The 21,045-nt window shown below is 37.4% G+C and overlaps 1 protein-coding gene across 2 annotated transcripts in view; it reads left to right on the forward strand.

The window, feature by feature from the left end:
• Positions 1–21,045, forward strand: part of EIF5B (eukaryotic translation initiation factor 5B) — a 64,900-nt gene that overhangs the window by 24,096 nt on the left and 19,759 nt on the right. Inside the window, exons 5-13 of one of the 2 annotated variants that reach the window (XM_005575084.5) lie at positions 1,750–1,967; positions 2,358–2,508; positions 7,203–7,301; positions 8,123–8,212; positions 10,108–10,182; positions 14,815–15,107; positions 17,786–17,893; positions 18,088–18,198; positions 20,960–21,027. In XM_005575084.5, the coding sequence (XP_005575141.2) occupies positions 1,750–1,967; positions 2,358–2,508; positions 7,203–7,301; positions 8,123–8,212; positions 10,108–10,182; positions 14,815–15,107; positions 17,786–17,893; positions 18,088–18,198; positions 20,960–21,027 (1,213 nt within the window). The remainder of the gene's footprint in view (positions 1–1,749; positions 1,968–2,357; positions 2,509–7,202; positions 7,302–8,122; positions 8,213–10,107; positions 10,183–14,814; positions 15,108–17,785; positions 17,894–18,087; positions 18,199–20,959; positions 21,028–21,045) is intronic. The other variant, XM_005575085.5, reaches the window with a different exon arrangement.

Consider the following 21,045-nt stretch of genomic DNA (forward strand, 5'->3'; position numbering starts at 1 on the left):
AGACCATCCTGGCTAACACGGTGAAACCCCGTCTCCACTAAAAAAATACAAAAAACTAGCCAGGCGAGGTGGCGGGCGCCTGTAGTCCCAGCTACTCGGGAGGCTGAGGCAGGAGAATGGCGTGAACCCGGGAGGCGGAGCTTGCAGTGAGCTGAGATCCGGCCACTGCACTCCAGCCCGGGCGACAGAGCGAGACTCCGTCTCAGAAAAAAAGGAAAAAAAACCTAGTTCAATTTATGAAATTCACAAATAAATGTTTTCATGAAGTTGCTAATATTTTCTGCTGCACTGAAAACTCAACATGCTAAAGTTAGTCTTTTAAGCCATAATGAGCCATTTTTTTTAAAACAACCAATTATAAAAGTTCTAGCTAATTTCTTCCTCTTACTTAGAATGAAAATAGCTAAAGATCAGTTGGTTTGCATGGCCATACTATATTCTTAAAACAGTAGTTTTTCGGCCGGGCGCGGTGGCTCACGCCTGTAATCCCAGCACTTTGGGAGGCTGAGGTGGGTGGATCATGGGGTCAGGAGATCGAGACCATCCTGGCTAACACGGTGAAACCCCGTCTCTACTAAAAATACAAAAATTAGCCGGGCGTGGTGGCGGCACCTGTAGTCCCAGCTACTAGGGAGGCTGAGGCAGGAGAATGGCGGGAACCCAGGAGGCGGAGCTTGCAGTGAGCAGAGATCGCACCACTGCACTGCAGCCTGGGCGGCAGAGTGAGACTCCATTTCAAAAAAAATGGTAGTTTTTCTTTTGACTGGACAACTTTTAATGGGAAAAATGACACAACTTTTCTTTCTCTTTCTCTGTCTCTCTCTCTGTCTCTTTCTTTCTCTCTTTCTCTTTCTCTTTCTCTCTTTCTTTTCTTTGTTTTCTTTCTTTGACGGAATTTCACTCTTGTTGCCCAGGCTGGAGTGCAATGACGCGATCTCAGCTCACTGCAACGTCCTCTTCCCAGGTTCAACTGTCTCAGCCTCCCAGGTAGCTGGGATTACAGGTGCCCGCCACCATGCCCAGCTAATTTTTGTATTTTTAGTAGAAATGGGGTTTCGTCATGTTGGCCAGGCTGGTCGCGAACTCCTGACCTCAAGGCGATCCACATGCCTCAGCCTCCCAAAGTGTTGGGATTACAGGCGTGAGCCACTGTGCCCGGCAACTTTCTTAAATGCTAAGATTTTTATTATCTGGGTGTCTTTGAGTAGGAACACCATGAAAGTGCCTTCATAGCTTTTAATTCTTTAGAGTCCTGGGTGTATAACTACCTATATTTTTGTATTTTATCCTACTAATATCCCCCTAAAGTAGACATCATTCTCATTATCTCCATCTTGTAGAAGTGAAATTAGCTACAGAACTTAGGTGGGTGTTAGTTCATTCTGATTGTTAGAACTTCATATAGGCATCTGTTGGATACCAGCCACTCAGGTACCATGGATTAAGAGATACATTAAGTACAGGATTGCCCTTTTGCTGCTGACAGTATCCTTCTGTCTTACTGTATTCCTCGGGACGTCTGAGACCAACACCAGCATTGCAGACTTCTCAGGAGGCCATCTGTGAGTTATTCTGAGCTATTCTAGTTACCGAAGTGCTCAGGATGCCTTGATGCCTAGAGAACTTAGCCTGCTGCTGGCATCAGCCTTGGCCCATTATGGTCCTTAAATTATGGTTGGGTTTTGCTCATCATCACCACAGGGAATTGTTTTTTCATTTCAATGCTTTGCCTTTATTCTTTTTTGGTAGATGACAATGAAGGAGACAAAAAGAAGAAAGATAAGAAGAAAAAGAAAGGAGAAAAGGAAGACAAAGAGAAAGAGAAGAAAAAAGGACCTAGCAAAGCCACTGTTAAAGCTATGCAAGAAGCTCTGGCTAAGCTTAAAGAGGAAGAAGAAAGACAGAAGAGAGAAGAGGAAGAACGTATAAAACGGCTTGAAGAATTAGAAGCCAAGCGGAAAGAAGAGGTATGTTTTCATGAAGTTGGTAACACTGATCCTGTGTTTAACTTAAAATCTATTCTCTGTAAAATATCTTTAATCTTCTCATTCTGAGAATTTCATAGTTGCATGGTAATTCAGTTTTATTATTTTTCTGATACAAATAATAAGATGAGGTACAGCACATCTTTATTTTCTCAATAATAGATTGCTTGATACATAAGTTGCTTATGTATCATTGCCAATAATCTGATATTAATTAATAATCATGTACAACATTTAAAATACTTTGATTTGGAATCTCCAAACATACTTTGCATGTGTCTCGAGATTTATTTGAAGTTTGGATTGTTTACATTTGGATTTTATAGTGTGTTAAATGAATACAGGTTTTGTCTGACATGTACTCTTTTATAGGAACGATTGGAACAAGAAAAAAGAGAAAGGAAAAAGCAAAAAGAAAAAGAAAGAAAAGAACGCTTGAAAAAAGAAGGGAAACTTTTAACTAAATCCCAGAGAGAAGCCAGAGCCAGAGCCGAAGCTACTCTTAAACTCCTACAAGCTCAGGGTGAGTGGTACTCTTCATTAACTGAACAGTCAGAGAGCTCTGCACATGCAGTTATATCCCTTAATGTACAGAAGGAGAATGGAATTTGCATCAGGACAGTTCCTATGAAAATCTGTGAAAAAGTTCAGTAAAACGTAAGGAATAGGTGATGTAATTTCATTGTTTAGGAAGATGACGTCTACACAAGAATACAAATGTATATGTAAATGATAGTATGTCTGAGTTCTCCCACAAACAAGAATAGTGATAATAATAGAATGAGTCCCTGTATACCTATCAGCCAGCTTCAACAATCAGGACCATTTGACATTCTTGTTTTGTACTTCTCCATCTACTTTTTATCCTGGTGTGTTTTAAAGTGAATCCCAAAAAATAAAAAAGAAATACAGTGATTCTCGGACAGCATATTAGTTTACCCACATGACCACAGTGAAAAAGTATTCATGACCATTTTTTTTTTACCTTTTCCTTACTTTCTGACACAACAGGATATCCCAGGTTCATCTTGCATGGCCTGAGACCTGGAATCAGTTGTTGATCCAAAGAGCTTTGGTTCCTTTTAGAGGGGAATAGTGTTTAGAGATCACAACTGGGCATATAATTTATTACTTTTTTGAAAGGTAAGATGATTTAAAATAGTGTCTTTGCTCCAATGAGAAGAATATATTGGGGCCTCTCTTAAATTTCATGTTCCTATATTCCCTAGATTTTTAGATTGTAGTCATTTTGGTGTTTATGCTGTAATTACAGTAATAGCTACCATTTATTGTGTGCTTGTGTGCTTGGTGTGTAACTGATGCTGCAATGTCTTTGACATTGTCTATTTTTCTCTCATAAAAATTCTTATAGCTATTTTTACTTCCATCATATAGATGAGGAAATGGTGGTTCAGAGAGTGTAAACAGCCTACCCAAGGCCACAGAACTGAAATTTAAGCTGATCTGTGCCACTTTTTCTTACACATATGTTCAGCTAGGAGCATTAGATGTGAAGAAACCCAGTACTTAGATTTTAGAAAATTTTATTCTTTTTATTTATTTATTTATTTATTTTGGAGACGGAGTCTCGCTCTGTCGCCCAGGCTGGAGTGCAGTGGCCGGATCTCAGCTCACTGCAAGCTCCGCCTCCCGGGTCTACGCCATTCTCCTGCCTCAGCCTCCCGAGTAGCTGGGACTACAGGCGCCCGCCACCTCGCCTGGCTAGTTTTTTGTATTTTTTAGTAGAGACGGGGTTTCACCGTGTTAGCCAGGATGGTCTCGATCTCCTGACCTCGTGATCCGCCCGTCTCGGCCTCCCAAAGTGCTGGGATTACAGGCTTGAGCCACCGCGCCCGGCCATTTTATTCTTAACTGAGAATATAGCTTTTTTAAAAATTTTAAATGAAATTAGGTACGAACTTGAATATAGTTAGCATTCATACATCAGATTTCATCGTTGACTATTGGAGAGGCTAAAAGCACCCATGAAGAAATTGAGATGGGACCAAGCAGGGAGTAATTTGCCAGTCTCAAAAATGCTGTTTTAAGGAACAGTTAGAGTTGTAGTTATGGAAATTACAGTGTAAAATGATGGACTTTTAGCATCAGTCTTTTGCATAGGCTTGTAAGAGATGATCTCTCAAGTGGCATCTCTGACCCTGGTCTCTTCCTCTTCATAGTGTTGTCCAGTGTTTACCATCTTATTGGTTCCCTATTGTCTATTAATAAAAGTCCAAATTCCTTAGCTTCACATTCAAGGTCCCCCCTCACAGCCCACTCACAGGAGTCATCTCGTTAAAAGATCCTACGGTGTTGTTTCATCGTATGTTTGGAAGATTGCTGCTTACTACATTTATTACCTAGGTATTGTAAAACTTAATTCATTGAGCTGAAAATGTACTCTCAGAGAGTGTAGGCATCTGCAGGTGTTTTCATATAATTACTCTGAAATGTGCAGCAGGTTAACTTTTCAATCATCCTTTAGCCTGTGACTACTAAGCACAGTCTCATATATATATATGAGTATATTTTATCAATAATTTGTAATAAACTCATTTCAGGCAAAGAGCTTCTTCAAGAACTTGATTGTGATGTCTCAGTTTGCAAAGTGAATGGAATGTCTAAACACATACAAGTCTTGGTGTTGATTCCAAATACAGCGGCTTATTTAAGAGTCCATGACTAGAGGAGTAGTCAGTTGATTAAGTCTGGGGTGTTACTGGGACCACCCTTCAGGTAATCCAGCCTACAGTTTCCCCTCAGGCCCATGCTTTTCATCTTAGTAGGTGTAGGCTGCTAGGCAAGGAAAACTTTAATCGAAGTGATGATCTCTGCATTCTCAGCTGGCTTTATCCTCTGTCTTTGGTTTGTTTAATGTATTTGTCTTATCAGTCATAGCTATGGTTTTACCATTCTAGACATTCTTCAGCACATGCACAGCACACATCCATATATATTCCTACTTTAGAGATAACATTTTTAGTCATTTTCCTTTATTAGTGACTTCATTCAAAATCCCATGGTATACAATTTCTGTTGTCTTTATTCTAAGGCTTCTGCCCATAGTGAGAGACTGTGTCAGTAATCCAGTAATCTATAGATTCAGTTCAATCCCAGTCAAAATCACAGCATGATATTTTGTAGCTATCTGTCAACTAGTCTAAAATGGATATGAAGAGACCAGAGAGTTAGAATGGCCAAAATAAGTTTGAAAAAGGAGAATAAACTTAGAATACCTGATTTCAAGACTTAGTATAAAGCTATAGGAATTAATACAGTGTGATATTGCCAGAAAGATAGACAGATAGTCTATACACGGTTAGTATATAGGTGAAAGGTAATTCGGTGGATAAAATACAGTATTTGTAGCAAGTGGTACTAGAACAATTGGACGTCTGTATGCAGAAAAATCCAGAACACTAGTTTTAATCCCCACTATATAAAAATTGACCCAGCAGGGCGCTGTGGCTCATGCCTGTAATTCCAGCACTTTGGGAGGCCAAGGTGGGCGGATCACGAGGTCAGGAGATCCAGACCATCCTGGCTAACACGGTGAAACCCCCTGTCTACTAAAAACACAAAACAAAGTTAGCCGGGTGCTGTGGCACGCGCCTGTAGTCCCAGCTACTCTGGAGGCTGAGGCAGGAGAATGGCGTAAGCCGGGAGGCGGAGCTTACAGTGAGCCGAGATTGCGCTACTGCACTCCAGCCTGGGGACAGAGCGAGACTGTCTCAACAAAACAAACAAACAAACAAAAAACCCAAATGGGTATTATATCTAAATGTAAAATATACAATAATACTTTCAGAGGAAAACATAGGAGGATATCTTGTGTTAGGCAGAGTGCTTAGATAGGACTCTGAACCATAAAAGGAAAAAAGATACATTTTGAGAAAGACCAGTCAAAACTTTTCTCTGCAAAAGACACTGTTGAGAGAATTCCAAGACAGTACCTCCAAATCAGATATCTGACAAAGAATTAATGTCCAAAATATATAAAGACCTCTCAGAATTCAACTAGAAGAAAACCAATAAGTTCATTTAAAAATGTGCAAAAAGTTTGAACAGACATTTTCAGCAAGAAGCTATACACATCTGAAAAGACTGTTCTAAAAAAAGAGAAACTTATCTTTACCACATTCAGAGCAGCTGAAACTCTCTTTTTTTTTTTTTCTTTTTTTGAGACAGAGTTTCGCTCTTGTTGCCCAGGCTGGAGTGTAATGGCGCAATCTCAGCTCACTGCAACCCCTGCCTCCCAGGTTCAAGCGATTCTCCTGCCTCAGCCTCCCGAGTAGCTGGGATTATAGGCACCCACCACCACAATATAATTTTTTTTTTAATATAATTTTTTGTATTTTTAGTAGAGATGGGATTTCACCATGTTGGCCAGGATGGTCCCAAACTCCTGACCTCAGGTGATCCACCCACCTTGGCTTCCCAAAGTGCTGGGATTACAGGCGTGAGCCACCACACCCGGCCGAAACTCTTCTGCATTACTGGTGGGAAAGCAAAGTAGTATAGCCACTTTGGAAAACAACTGGCAGTGTCTTTATAAAAATTAAGGTCATATTTACGTTATGTTTCATCTTTCACACTACAAAATATTTGCCCAATAGAAATGTTCACACAAAAACCTGTCTGAAAATGTTCATACCTGCTTTATTCATAATTGCAAAAAAGCAGAAACAATTCAAATGTCCTTCAGCTGTTGAATGGATAAGCAAACTGTGATATATCCATATGATGGAATGCTGCCCAACAATAAAAAGAAACGAAGTATTGACATGTGCAACAGAGTGAGTGGTTCTCAAATCCATTGTGATGATAGAGGCCAGACTAAGATTCCATTCATGTGACATTTTAGAAAAAGCGAATCTTTTGGTTGGAGAACATACCAGTGGTTACCAGAGGCTGAGAAGGTAAGGAGGGTTTGACTACATGGAGCAGCACAGGGTGATGGAGCGATGGAGCTTTTCTGCGTCTTCATTGTGATGGTGATGCACGTATCAAAACCCTCACTGTGTATAAAAAAATAATTTTTACTGTATGCAAATTTTAAAATACCTTATATAAAAAAGATACAAGTTTTTCCATGAATATCCTTTCATATTTTAGGGTATGTGTCTCTGTGGTGAATGAAATGCTATTCTTTAAATAGTACTACTCAGGTGACATGTAAGTAGTATAAGCCTGAAGTTTTTCATTTTTATCCCTCAGGTGTTGAAGTGCCATCAAAAGACTCTTTGCCAAAGAAGAGGCCAATTTATGAAGATAAAAAGAGGAAAAAAATACCACAGCAGCTAGAAAGTAAAGAAGGTTTGTATACAAAATAGCCTGTAACGTAGGAACTATTTTGTTTGCTGTTACCCCACAGTCTTCAAAACAGTATCTGTAAAGAAGAAAGGAAAAAATCTGAAATGCATATTGAAACTTATTTTCTAAACTTATTTCTTATTAATGCCATTATTCTCACTTGATTCAAATGATAAGCTAATGGAAAAAGTATTTTACTTTGAAAAATCTGAGTTCTACCCTATGAATATTGTAACTGTTAACTCTGAGAAGTAAAACTACAATTCTTATCTTTTCTTGGTTTCCTTCTTAGCCTTCTGTGATTTTTGTGTTTTATTTATTGAGCAGAAAGAATAGTTTCCTGTAAAACATATGACTGTATTTAAACATTTTCTAAACTTGGAGAAATAGGTTTGTACAGGCTGGGCGCGGTGGTTCACGCCTATAATCCCAGCACGTTGGAGGCTGAGGAGGGCGGATTACCTGAGGTCAGGAGTCCAAGACCAGCCTGGCCAACATGGTGAATCCCCGCCTCTACTGAAAATAAAAAAATTAGCCTGTCATAGTGGCAGGCACCTGTAATCCCAGCTACTTGGCAGGCCGAGGCAGGGAGAGTTGCTTGAACCCGAGAGGTAGAAGTTGCAGTGAGCTGAGATTGTACCATTGCACTCCAGCCTAGGTGACAGAGTGAGACTCCATCAAATAAATAAATAAATAAATAAATAAATAAATAAATAGATAAATAGGTTTGCACTACTGTTTTTTATTCAGTACTTAATGGAGTATCTTAACAGAAATTATACATCGGGAAAAAACCATTATCTTGGTTTCTGCCCTTTTTTCAGTGTCTGAATCAGTGGAATTATGTGCTCCTGTCGAAGTTATGGAACAAGGAGTACCAGAAAAGGAAGAGACACCACCTCCTGTTGAACCAGGTGGGTAGCATTATCTGATTGATTAGTAAATTCTTATTAAATAGTGTTGATGTGTCATACGTTGTCTTAGTTATTATAAATAGTTGGGGAGAACCAAATAAGTATCTGACTGGATGGCTCTCTTTCTTCATAGTTCTTTCTTTTCTATTTCTTTTCATTTCTACTTTGAATAAGTACCCAAGTGAGACTTGCATCAGTTTTATTCTTTCCAGCAGTGTTAATAAAATGTTTTGTAGAAAGGATACACTTTGGGAGGGTGAGGCGGATGGATCACGAGGTCAGGAGATCAAGACCATCCTGGCTAACATGGTGAAACCCTGTCTCTACTGAAAATACAAAAAATTAGCCAGGCGTGGTGGCGGGTGCCTGTAATCCCAGCTACTCGGGAGGCTGAGGCAGGAGAATTGCTTGAACCTGGGAGGCGGAGGTTACAGGGACATTGCAATGAGCTGAGATCATGCCATTGCACTCCAGCCTGGGTGACAGAGCACAAAAAAAAAAAAAGGAAGAAAGAATAGTAGATTTTGGATTTTCTCTGATGTTTTTATTTATGAGTCAGAAATCTCAAAAAAAGACCTGAAGGTCTTCATTTAATACTTGAGAAGCAAATTCAAAGCATTTTTAACTAGAACTTTTTAAGAACCATAAAAATTGGCATTTTTAGATCTTCCTAAAGGTCAACTTCTATTTACAATAATCAGAGAATTCAGCTTACTCATTGTGGGGTATCTGTGTATGTGTTGAGGAGTTGAGGAAAATCTCTGGCTTAAAAAAAAAAAAAAAGAAAACATTGTTCTAATTCTTAAGACTAGATATTGATAGGAGAGCTGGGGCTGCCTAAATGTATGTTTGGTATTCAAGAGAATCCCCAGCGTTTAAAGATAGGATCAGGAATGGGAAAAGCCTTTAGAGAATACTAAGTCCGATTAACACTGATGAATTATATTATTGATAGTTCCTTTCCTTTTTCTCTTTTCTCTTCTGAGCGAATAGGATCATTTCACCTGGGTAGACCTCAGCCTAGCATTGATATGACGAGATTAGAGAAATTCAGATTGATATGCTTAATAGCAGTCCATTATTTTAGGTCGTATTTTTAACACCAGAAAGAATTGCTAATTTAGATGGATGTTTTGGGTACCTGTTTCTGAGTCTTATTTCCTCCTCAAGATAATTTACCCAGACTTGTTAGTAAATAATGATTATTTCAGGGAAGCCAGGTACTGCATGTCCTGTCCTACCCCTCATCTTCCTTTCATTTAAGAATAGTTGTGCCTGGTTAGATTTCAGTAAAGAAAAGCATTCTTGTTAAGAAGAGTATTAGGTCTGTAATATCTAAGTAATATTCAGAATTTAGCTTTCTGGCTTTTTTGGGGTTATGAGCACAGCATTCTATTCTTATTTTGAACTGGAGTGATGGTGGTACTTTTGTACCTTCTACTTTGGAATTTATATTTAAATACCTGTAAAGGTTAAAAGCAAAATAATAAATTCCTTGCATAAAGCATGAGTTGGATGATCAAAAAGAAGACATGTGAAATTTCATTTGTTTTCAAGAACTGAGTACATTCATATAGCTTTTTCAAGATCTAAAGAAACATTTAAATTGATTAAATTAATGAAACAATTAGCTTGAATAGAAAATCGGTTATGTTTAATATGATGACAGTAGTAGGAAATGGAAGCATTTAGTAATAGTAAATTGTAACATGCTAGCTATATTAAAAAGAGTTCTAAAGATAATAGCTGCATACATATTTTTTACATAATTGAAAAATTATTTTTGTCTGTAATTTTTTACTTTTTTCTAAATTATTTAGAAATAAATAATTTTTTTCTAAATAATTCATATTTCTAAATAATTTTTGTGTCTTAAATGCAAATTTTACTTACAGAAGAAGAAGAAGATACTGAGGATGCTGGATTGGATGATTGGGAAGCTATGGCCAGTGACGAGGAGACAGAAAAAGGTGAATCCCTCATAAGCACACACTGATAAATCCAGTGGCTATTAGAAATGAATGATATATATGTAAATGAATAGTCTTTTGATTATGAAAGACATATGAGCATTTCTGGGGATGGGGATCAGTCTCGTGTTCTCTTCTTTGCCGTGGTTTCTAAGTCCTCATGTGGATCTTCGTTTTGTGAATGAGTGGTTCCTCAGAATGTTATTTGTAAGATAACTGCCTAAGGTTTAGAATGCATTTTTTCAGAGTGATGATGTTACAAATAGGGTTGTTACTAAAACTGACTTACAAAAAGCACTGCTAAAAGGTAATGAAGAGATAAATACTATAGTTCCTGATAAGTATGAATAGAGAGTAAGCGTTTTTGTCATTATTTCCTCTTCTTTATTACTAAAATCTCTACTTTGAGATTTAATTTCCTGTTAATTTTACTAACTTACTGATAATGATATCTGGCCCTTTGATTTTTTTCAGACTCCCCCCATCTTTGTGTTTAAAGGTATACATTTTTCTTTAAACATGACTTTAGTCAAATTCTGTAAGTTCTGATATGTTGATATTTTCTCATTTTCATTTTGATGTATTTTACCTAAGATTTATTTAGTGTATTTCTTTTTTTTTTTTTTTTGAGATGGAGTTTCACTCTTGTTGCCCAGGCTGGAGTGCAATGGCGCAATCTTGACTCACAGCAACCTCTGCCTCCCGGGTTCAAACTATTCTCTTGCCTCAGCCTCCGGAGTAGCTGGGACTACAAGCATGCACCACCACACCTGGCTAATTTTGTATTTTTAGTAGAGACGGGGTTTCTCCATGTTGGTCAGGCTGGTCTCCAACTCCCGACCTCAGGTGATTCGCCCACTTCAGTCTTCCAAAGTCCTGGGATTGCAGGCGTGAGCCACCGCACCCGGCCTAGTATATTTCTTAATTTACAAAAATGGGCATTTTCTCATTGTCTTTTGTTACTTCATTGTGATCAGAGAACATACATGATTCTATCCTTTGAAGTATGTTGAATATTGCTATACAACCTAGCATGGTCAGTTATTGTAAGTGTTTCATATTTGGAAAGAATTCATATTCTGCAGTAGTTGGATGCCTTGGTTTCTATATTTAGGTCAAGTCTGCGAATCATTTTGTTCAAGTCTTTTATAGCGTTCTGAGGGTTTTTTTGTTTTTGCTTTTTTTTTTTTTCTGATCTGCTCTTTCTCTCTGTTACTGGGACCAGTGTCTTAAAATCTCCAATCATGATTGTAGATTTTCTGTTTCTCCCAAGTTCCGTTAATTTTTGCTTTATGTATTTTTATGCTATATCATTAGGTGAATACAATCTTGTATCTTTCTAATGAATTGACTCTTTTATCATTTATATATATATATATTTCTAACAATGCCTTTTGATATAAAAGTCTGCCTAAAACTCATATAGGTACATGAGCTTTGATTTACATGATCTTTTTTGTTCTTTATTACTCTTTCTGTATCTGTAAATAGCATTTTAGTCCATTTGTACTGCTATAACAAAATACCACAGACTTGGTAGTACTAAAGAACAGAAATGTATTCCTCACAGTTCTGGCGGCTGGGAAGTCCCGAGATCAAGGCACCAGCACTGGTGTCTGGTAAAGGCTGCTCTCTGCTTCCAAGATGGCACCTTGGTGCTGCATCCTCCAGAGGGAAGGATGGTTGTGTCTTCACATGGTGGAAGGGAGGGAAGGGCAAGAGGAGCAAACTCTCTTTGAGAAGGCACTTTTCTGCGGGCATGAATCCATTTATGAGAGTGGCTTAATCAGTCCCCCAAACCTTCCCCACCACCCTGCTACCCGCTACCCGCAAAATGGGGATTAAGTTTTCAACGTGAATTTTAGAGGGGACACCATTTACAAATCACAGCTAGGATCTAGTTGAGATTTTTTTAATCCAGTTTGTCAATCTTTATATTTTACCTAGAGTACTTAGCCCGTTAAAGGTAACAGTTGGTGTAATTAACATTTGGTGTAAGTATATTGATTTTAAACATTTCATCTTACCAAGTCCTTTTTTGTTCTACGTGGTTCTTTTTCTCTCTAATCATCTTTTGGGTTACTAGGTTTTAAAAATTTTATTTTTTTCTCCTTCCATGAGCTTAGCAGTTGTATACTTTTCTAAAAAACTTTTTAGTGATTAAGAAAATTTTTAGCATGTACCTTTGAACTAACAATGTGTAATGTTATCCTCTAACAATGCAGGGGCTTTAGAGTACTTGAATGACATTTACCCAGTACTCTGTTTAGATATCATTGCTCTCGGCTGGGTGTGACGACTCACACCTGCAATCCCAGCACTTTGGGAGGCCGAGGTAGGCAGAGCACTTGAGATCAGGAGTTTGAGACTAGCCTGGCCAACATGGCAAAACGCCACCTCTACTAAAAATAAAAAAATTAGCTGGGCATGGTGGCGTGCGCCTGTAATCCTAGCTACTCACGTGACTGAGGCACAAGAATCGCTTGAACCTGGAAAGCGTAGGTTGCAGCCAGTTGAGATTGCGCCACTGCATTCCAGCCTGGGCAACAGAGTGAGACTGTATCTCAAAAAAACCCAAAAAAGATATAATTGTTCTCATTTTTTTTCGTTATCTATTTAAAACCTCATCTTAGCTTATATTTTATATAGTCAGTACTTACAAGTTTACCCACATTGTTAACATTTTGTCGTGCTTCATTTCCTGCATCTTTGACCTTCCGTTTGAGATAATTTCTTCCTATCTGAAGAACACTTTAGAGGTTTTTTTTTTTTTTTTTTAATGAATCAGTTAGACATTCTGTTTTGCTTTGTAAAAACATCTTTATTACATCTTCGTTCTTTAGTTTTATATATTTACTGAGTGAGGAATTATTGGTTGAAGTTTAACACTTTTAAGTTATTATTCCCTTGCCCTGGCTTTCATTGTTCCTGTTGAGAAGTCAGGTATCAGCCTCAATTTTTCATGTGATTTTGGTTTTTAGCAGTTTTATCATGATGTAGCCAGAATAGGTTTTTTAAAAATACATTCTGCTTGTAGAGCTTTGTTAACATATGGTTTTATGTTTTTATCAGTTTTATGTTAGGAGCCATTTTCTCCCTCAGAATCCCAATCATGTCTCTGATAGGCCCTCTTATTGTATCATTGTTTCCTGTTTTCTTTTCTGTATTTTCCGCCTAGTGAGTCTCTGTTGTGGTTCATTCTGGATTGCTTCTCTTGACTCTCTTCTAGGTCACTGATTTTCTCCTTGGCTCTTTCTATTCTGAGGTTAGGCCCACCTTTTGAATTCTTAATTTCATTTGTTGTATTTTTCAATTTTAGTATTTCCATTTAACTTTTTTTATAGTTTTAATTTACCTTCTAAAGTTTTAACTTTGTCTTTTGCTTCTGACTGAACGTTAGAAGCACAGTCATTTTAAAATTTTGATTTTATAACTTTATGAAAGTCCTTTTGGTGTTTTATATGTTGGTTCTTCTCATGTAAATTGTTTTCTCATGTGCCTTGTTATTTTTATATATGTGCTGGATATTTTGCTTGGAGAAGTAATTTGAGGTCAAGAATGATGTTTTCTTTTCTCCAGAGCTACTTTATATGTTACTTCCACAAGGTACCTAAGTGAACTAGCAATATGGAATCATCTTATTCTAGACTTAGAATCCAGAGGGTCTGAAGGTGATCTGCCAATAATGGGGAGATCCTGTTTATTTCTTATTCATCCTTATTCCTAGGGTACAGCTCTTCATGATTTTACCCCACAGTAAGAGTGTAACCCAATGTCTGCTCACTGCACCCTCTTGAACTCTTAGTATTCTGGTAGGTCTGGATTCCCAGTGCAGCTTAGCCTTTCATCTGCCTCCTCCCGAATCAACAAATGACCATAAGGGGAAAGTGGCACTAAAGACTGTTCTCACCTCCTTGGGTTTCTGTTCTCCCATGGATTCTGGCTTACTAATGCTGACTTCAGTATGGATTACTGCCTTAAGGTTTTACTGTTAAGTGACAGACTTCGTTTTAGCATGTAGACAAACACCTTGCATTTATGATGTATGAAAACACCGTGTTACCTCCCTAAGTACAAGTTGAGCCTCTGAAATTCAAAAATCTGAAATCTGAAATGCTCTAAAATCAAGTTTGAGCACCACTACGTGACGCTCAAAGGATATACTCATTGGAGCATTTCATATTTCAGGTTTTTCCTATTTCGGATACAAATATTCCAAATTAAAAAAAATACGAAGTAAGTATAGAATGCAAATATTCCAAATTTTAAAAAATCTGAAACAGTTCTGGTCCAGGCGTTATTTCCTTCCCCTACTTTAAAGCAGGCTTGTCCAATCTGCAGCCTGTGGGCCACATGCAGCCCAGGATGGCTTTCAATGTGGCCCAGCACTAATTCGTAAACTTTCTTAAAACATGAGACTTTTTTGTGTGATTTTTTTTTTTTTTTTAAAGCTCATCCACTATTATTAGTGTTAGTGTGTTAGTGTATTTTATGTGTGGCCCAAGACAATTCTTCTTCTAATGTGGCTCAGGGAAGCCAAAAGATTGGACACCCCTGCTTTAAAGTCTCTTATCTTGATATAAATCGATCATATTAATGCTTATTTATTTAAAAATATATTTGCCTTTCTAGTAGAAGGAAACACAGTTCATATAGAAGTAAAAGAAAACCCTGAAGAGGAAGAAGAGGAGGAAGAAGAAGAGGAAGAGGAAGATGAAGAAAGTGAAGAAGAGGAGGAGGAGGAGGGAGAAAGTGAAGGCAGTGAAGGTGATGAGGAAGATGAAAAGGTGTCAGATGAGAAGGATTCAGGGAAGACATTAGATAAAAAACCCAGTAAAGAAATGAGCTCAGATTCTGAATATGACTCTGATGATGATCGGTCTAAAGAAGAAAGGGCTTATGACAAAGCAAAACGGAGGATTGAGGTATTTATTCTACCCTTTCTCTTTACTTTCTTTCTTCTCACTCCTCTGTGATTATTAAAACTGTACAACTAAAGGCTTTGAACAGCACTTTATACATCCTCAAGAATAGAATACTTTTCAGTTTTTGTAATGTTGAAATATTATTGGCCTTCGATACTGGTCTTACCCAAGGACCCCCCTCTCTTACCTGAGATAGAATGGTGTGACTACTTTATTTTTTTCTTGTTTTCTCCAAATTTTAATGTGCTCTTGGAGTGATAGTTTGAAAGTATGCAGAGGTATTCTGAGCATGTGCCCTCTGCTTATAAACATCAGTTATAAGCAGTTATAAGCATCGGTTTGCCTCACATATTTAGGTTAGTCGCCCTGAGGTATCTGATCACTTCAGTTGTTTAAATCTGGTGGGTTGATGAGGCTTCTGTTTAGTAAAGTCCAATGCCTGATGGGCTTTCTGTATTTTTCCTACTTAATGCCGTAGATTTCAGTGGCTTCAAGAGAGAGTTTTCTTTAGTTCTGTCAGCTTAATGTAAATAATACATTAAAAACTAGTTTGCTTGAGGATATTATACTATTTTAAAGCTAAAAACTATTTTAGCTTTCCTTTTTGTGTATTACTAATTTTTCAGTTTTTTAATACCTATATATCAACATTTGCCTTTTCTCCTGTAAAGTCTAAGTATGGATAAATTGTCTAAATTTTTAAAGGACTAAGAGGGTTTGTTATTCTAAATTAGGGTTTCTCAGCCCTGGCACTATTAAAATTTGGGGGCCAGATAATTCTTTGTTTTTGGGGACAGGGACTGTTCTCTTCCTTGTATGATATCGAACAACATCTTGGCCTTTACCTGCTAGATGCCTGTAGCATTCTTCCCAACTGGCACCTCCGTTACGACTGTCTTTTCCCGTAGCACCTGCTCCCACCAGCTCCCTTGCCATATACTCATGTTCGAGAGAGTGATGGAAAATCTGTACTGTGCTTGCTGATTTACAAACAAAATAAGTATAAAGCAGAAGAGCTTCTCAATTATCCTACTCCCTAGATTAGTTAATGGTAGTGTGTATGAGCTTCATGTTTTTAAAAATAAAGGCCCTAGCCCCCAGTATAGTCATATGGAGGGTTAGGGCTTCAAGGTAGGAATTTTGGGGAAATGTTCAGTCCATAACAAACTTCATGGATCCATAAACTTTGCTACGTATTATGATTTTCTGAAATTCACTCCATTCCTGGGTCAGAATCTCCATTGTGGAATGGGATTTGTATTCTTGTGCTGTCATTGCTTCAGTATACTTAGAATTTCTGAGTCAGTTTGTAACTCATTGCCCTCTAAAAATTTTGATACTTCACTAAGTGTGGGAGAGAGAGGCAGTTGTCCGCCATGTCAAATAAAGTCATGATGTTTGAATTTGAGTTGTATGTACTGTGAGGTTGTTGGGTACTACTGTTTGCTAGTGAATAAGTCCTACTTTGTACTCATCCCTGGCATCTCACTTTTGGTATTTTAAAGAGTTTTTCAGTTTCAGTTTCTACCAAAAAATCTAATGTCTAGTACTAGAAATGCAAGTAAAGAGTTCTTACAGAAATGGTTTTTAGATGAAAAATAGTTTTGTAAATGACATTACTTCATAGTTTTTGCTTCAGGTGTTTAATTTGAATGCCAACTTTATTTGAAAGGTCATTTCAAAGAAAAACTATTGCTGGCATGTGTTTTTGGTCCACAGAAAGCTGAAGCATTTCGGTCAGTGCGACAGGAAGCACACTGTGGTTCGAGGAAAAGCTTTCTCGCCCTTGCTGGTGTTCATGGGAGTGGTAGAACCTCGGAAAGTCAGGACATGTTACACTTATTTAAGCTGAAGCTTAAATAAACAGTCTCCTCCTTGAGAAGTTTTATAGCGTTCGTATATTGGATAAAAGTGTGTAATACATTGCCTTTAAAAATCTTTAAAATTCTGGCCGGGCGCGGTGGCTCAAGCCTGTAATCCCAGCACTTTGGGAGGCCAAGGCGGGCGGATCACAAGGTCAGGAGATCGAGACCACAGTGAAACCCCGTCTCTACTAAAAATACAAAAAATTAGCCGGGCGCGGTGGCGGGTGCCTGTAGTCCCAGCTACTCAGGAGGCTGAGGCAGGAGAATGGCGGGAACCCGGGAGGCGGAGCTTGCAGTGAGCCGAGATCGCGCCACTGCACTCCAGCCTGGGCAACAGCATGAGACTCCGTCTCAAAAAAGAAAAAAAAAAAAAAAAAAAAAATCTTTAAAATTCTTAGGCTGCAGTGAATTTTTAAAAATGTGCACGCTCACCTGTTTTTATGTAAATCCTCACACAAATTCAGGGTTGCTCTATATAGTCAGTATTATGGGAAGATTGATTCGTTTCGTAGTCATTCTATTCCATTAAAGTAACTATGTACAAAAGTATTCAAAAATTTTGAAATGACACTTTACAATATTCCTATTCATATTCAGCAGTGCTACTGTGAGATCTAAACAGGTTTTTCCTTGTCCAAAGGTGCTGTGGTGGGAATTAGATTGTAATGTTCACATTATAAATTGCAATTATGTGTAGTCAAATCAACAGAGAACTTGGATGCACGCTGTGGCATTCTTTTGCCAAGGCAAAATAGAAAATAAGGATAGTGAGGATTTGATGTATTTAATTTTTGATTTTTTTTTCTTTCCTAGAAACGGCGACTTGAACATAGTAAAAATGTAAATACCGAAAAGCTAAGAGCCCCTATTATCTGCGTACTTGGGCATGTGGACACAGGGAAGACAAAAATTCTAGATAAAGTAAGAAACTATTATATGTATTGATAGAATTTTGAAAATAAGTGAATGGTACCTTATAAAAAAAAAAAACTTTTGAGACCAATAGGATATATAGGCAATTCTGCTTACAATAAAGAAGTTGCTAATCTCTTATTATTTTTGCTGCTATCTTTTCCATGTCGAAATACCAATCTGAACTTGCTGTCTTCTCATAGCTCCGTCACACACATGTACAAGACGGTGAAGCAGGTGGTATCACACAACAAATTGGGGCCACCAATGTTCCTCTTGAAGCTATTAATGAACAGACTAAGATGATTAAAAATGTAAGTACATTGTATTTCATATATTTTAATCTCTTACAAAAATTAAGATATGAACTATTTCAAACATAGAAAAAGGACGGAGACTAGTATAACAGCTCCATATAGTCACCATTCGGAATTAATATGTATTATTTTGCCTATTTTGCTTTAGATCATTCTTTTTAAAGAATAAAACACTACATATTATAGGAGCTCTCACATTCCATTTCCTTCCCTCCCTTTCCCAGAGGCAGCCACTATTCCAGTTAAGTCATTCGCCTCCATGCTTTAACACTGATACCATTTATCCCCATAATTTAAAATTTTGTTTCGTTCTCTACTGTTTTTCCCTTCTAATCTAATCCATTTCTTTTCTTTTTGTCCCATATTTTTCTACTTGTTTGGAGGTATTCAGTTTATGTATGTTAGATGTAACACAGATAAATGTAAAGCTTAAAGAATCAGTATAATGCACACCACCCTTTAAGTGTCACCTTTGTTGGGCAATAGAACCTTGCAGGCTACTTCAGAAGCCCTCCAGGTGTAGCTTTCCAATCAAAGATGTCCAGCCACAACTTTTTAAGATAATCTCTACCTTTTAATATGTTAGGAGTTACAAAATGTTGATACTTGAACTCCATCAGCCATTATTGGATTACTTCTATAGAGAAATGTTGCCTAATCTACTATTTGGTTATTCAGTGATGGGTTATTTAGGGAAGGTAGAATTAATACCTGATCCTTTACCTTCTTTTAACCAGCTTTTAAAATAAAAAGTGACCAATATGATTTTTCTTTTTTTCTATTTTTTTTTGCCCCTCATAGAGACAGGATCTCCCTATGTTGCCCAGGCTGGTCTTGAACTCCTGTGCTCAAGCGATCCTCCCACCTCAGCCTCCCAAAGTGCTGGGATTACAGATGTGAGCCACTGTGCCCAGCCTGATTTTGTTTTGTATTATTATGAACTAATGGATTTAAACATATTTACTGTGCATTAGTCCATTTCAGTTATTATTGTGCTGAGATAGTCCCATCTTTGCCCAGTGGTTGGCTCCTGAATCTTTCTCATACAATTATGGTTGTCCTAGTTTTGGTTGCATTCATGCTGTCTGGTATAGCAGGATATTCCAGGCTCATGTAATACAGAAACTACCCAGACTGAGAACTGGGCCTTGAAACAATTCCTCAGTTTCATTATCACAGAGCAGGTGAAAGTGGTAGCTTTGGAACTGAGAAGCAATAAGTTGAAAAACAGAGCATATGTTATTACATGCTAATGTCTCCTTTTTTTCCTTATTTAGTCTTGGTTCTGCATGTAAAAAGAGTCTATGAGTTTTGTCTCTCCAGTTTTTGTTTTGTTTCTTTGCAGTTGGGTTTTATGAAGCTTGTCTTCTAGTCAATTCCTAAGGAAGGGATTAGAAGAATTAACATTCCTTGAATTTTTAAATATTGAAGAGTTATTTTGTGGCCTTTATACTGGAAAGTCAGTTGGCCACATATAAAATCCTTGGTTGACATTTTCATTCTTTAAGTATCCTGTGTCCAATTTCTTCTCGCATAAAGTATTGCTGTTAAGTTTGATCATAAGCTGATTTTCATCTTTTTACAAGGCATATGGTCATTTTACATCTTGGTGTTGGTTCTGAGTTTTCCAGTTATGTGGTGTTCTATTATAATATGTAGTATTGAATTTTTATTTTAGAACAGTTTTTTTGAATTATAACTTTTCAAATTTATAATTTATTTTCTTCCTATTTTAAGTAATATTTCTATGTTTTAGTCACTAGAGAAGAGGGTTCATAACACCTTATTCCATCAGTTGCCAGAACTTGAACTCTCATTGTTATTTTAGAACATCAGGAACAAGGTTATTATTAGGCCTGTATTAAAGTTCTTGGGATAACCTTTATATGACAATTGTAATTACTTATTGTTAGTATATAAGACACTGAAGTGAAAATAATTGTGGTGCTTAGTGAACATTGATTTATGACCACCAGAATGCAGATCTGAAATGTTTTACATTGCATTATTTTTATGTAGATCAGGATACCAAATTTTGAAAGATCATTTGGAGATTAGCAAAAAGAAAATGTAGATAAGCATAATACAAAAAAGGTATGTGTGTGTGTGTGTGTGTGTGTGTGTGTGAGAGAGAGAGAGAGAGAGAGAAATTAGTTGGTCAGTGTTACTTTTTAGACTAAAAGGGAATGTCCAAATGAGATCAGTTGTAATGTTATTTCCATTCATTTATGTGCTTTTGTCCAGAAAGTCAAGCATTTATGACATTATTTGAATACAATAGGGTATGCATTTACTCTTTAACATTTTTGATCAGTGTGGTAAATTTACTTTACAACATACTTTTGGGATATATTTGGAGTCAGAATTGCTTTAAAATTGGACCAGGTAACTTTTCCCAATGCTGAGAACCACCTCTTGCATGTCAGATTTCTATGGATTATTTCAGATGACTGCCCTGTGATTTGTATCACCACTTACTTAATAATCTCCTCAAACTTGGACTACAGTCATAGTTTTAAGACCCTAAGAAAGGAGATATTTTCTCATTTAAGTTTTTTTTTTTTTGGTTAAAATTTCTTTGGATTTTAGTGAAAATACTGACAATTGTACTTTGCTGGTTAACTCACTGTTTTTAAAGTCACTCATATGGAAAAGGGACTAGTGATACTTCCAGAGTTTTATGGCAAAAAGATTGTTTTGTAAAGAAGCTTTCATGTCTGACTTCCTTAAGCTTTGCACTTTTCCCCACTGTTTCTAGTTTGATAGAGAGAATGTACGGATTCCAGGAATGCTAATTATTGATACTCCTGGGCATGAATCTTTCAGGTAAGACCAATTTGAGTC

Source organism: Macaca fascicularis, chromosome 13 (genome assembly GCF_037993035.2).
Source record: "Macaca fascicularis isolate 582-1 chromosome 13, T2T-MFA8v1.1".
NCBI classification, from domain to species: Eukaryota; Metazoa; Chordata; class Mammalia; order Primates; family Cercopithecidae; genus Macaca; species Macaca fascicularis.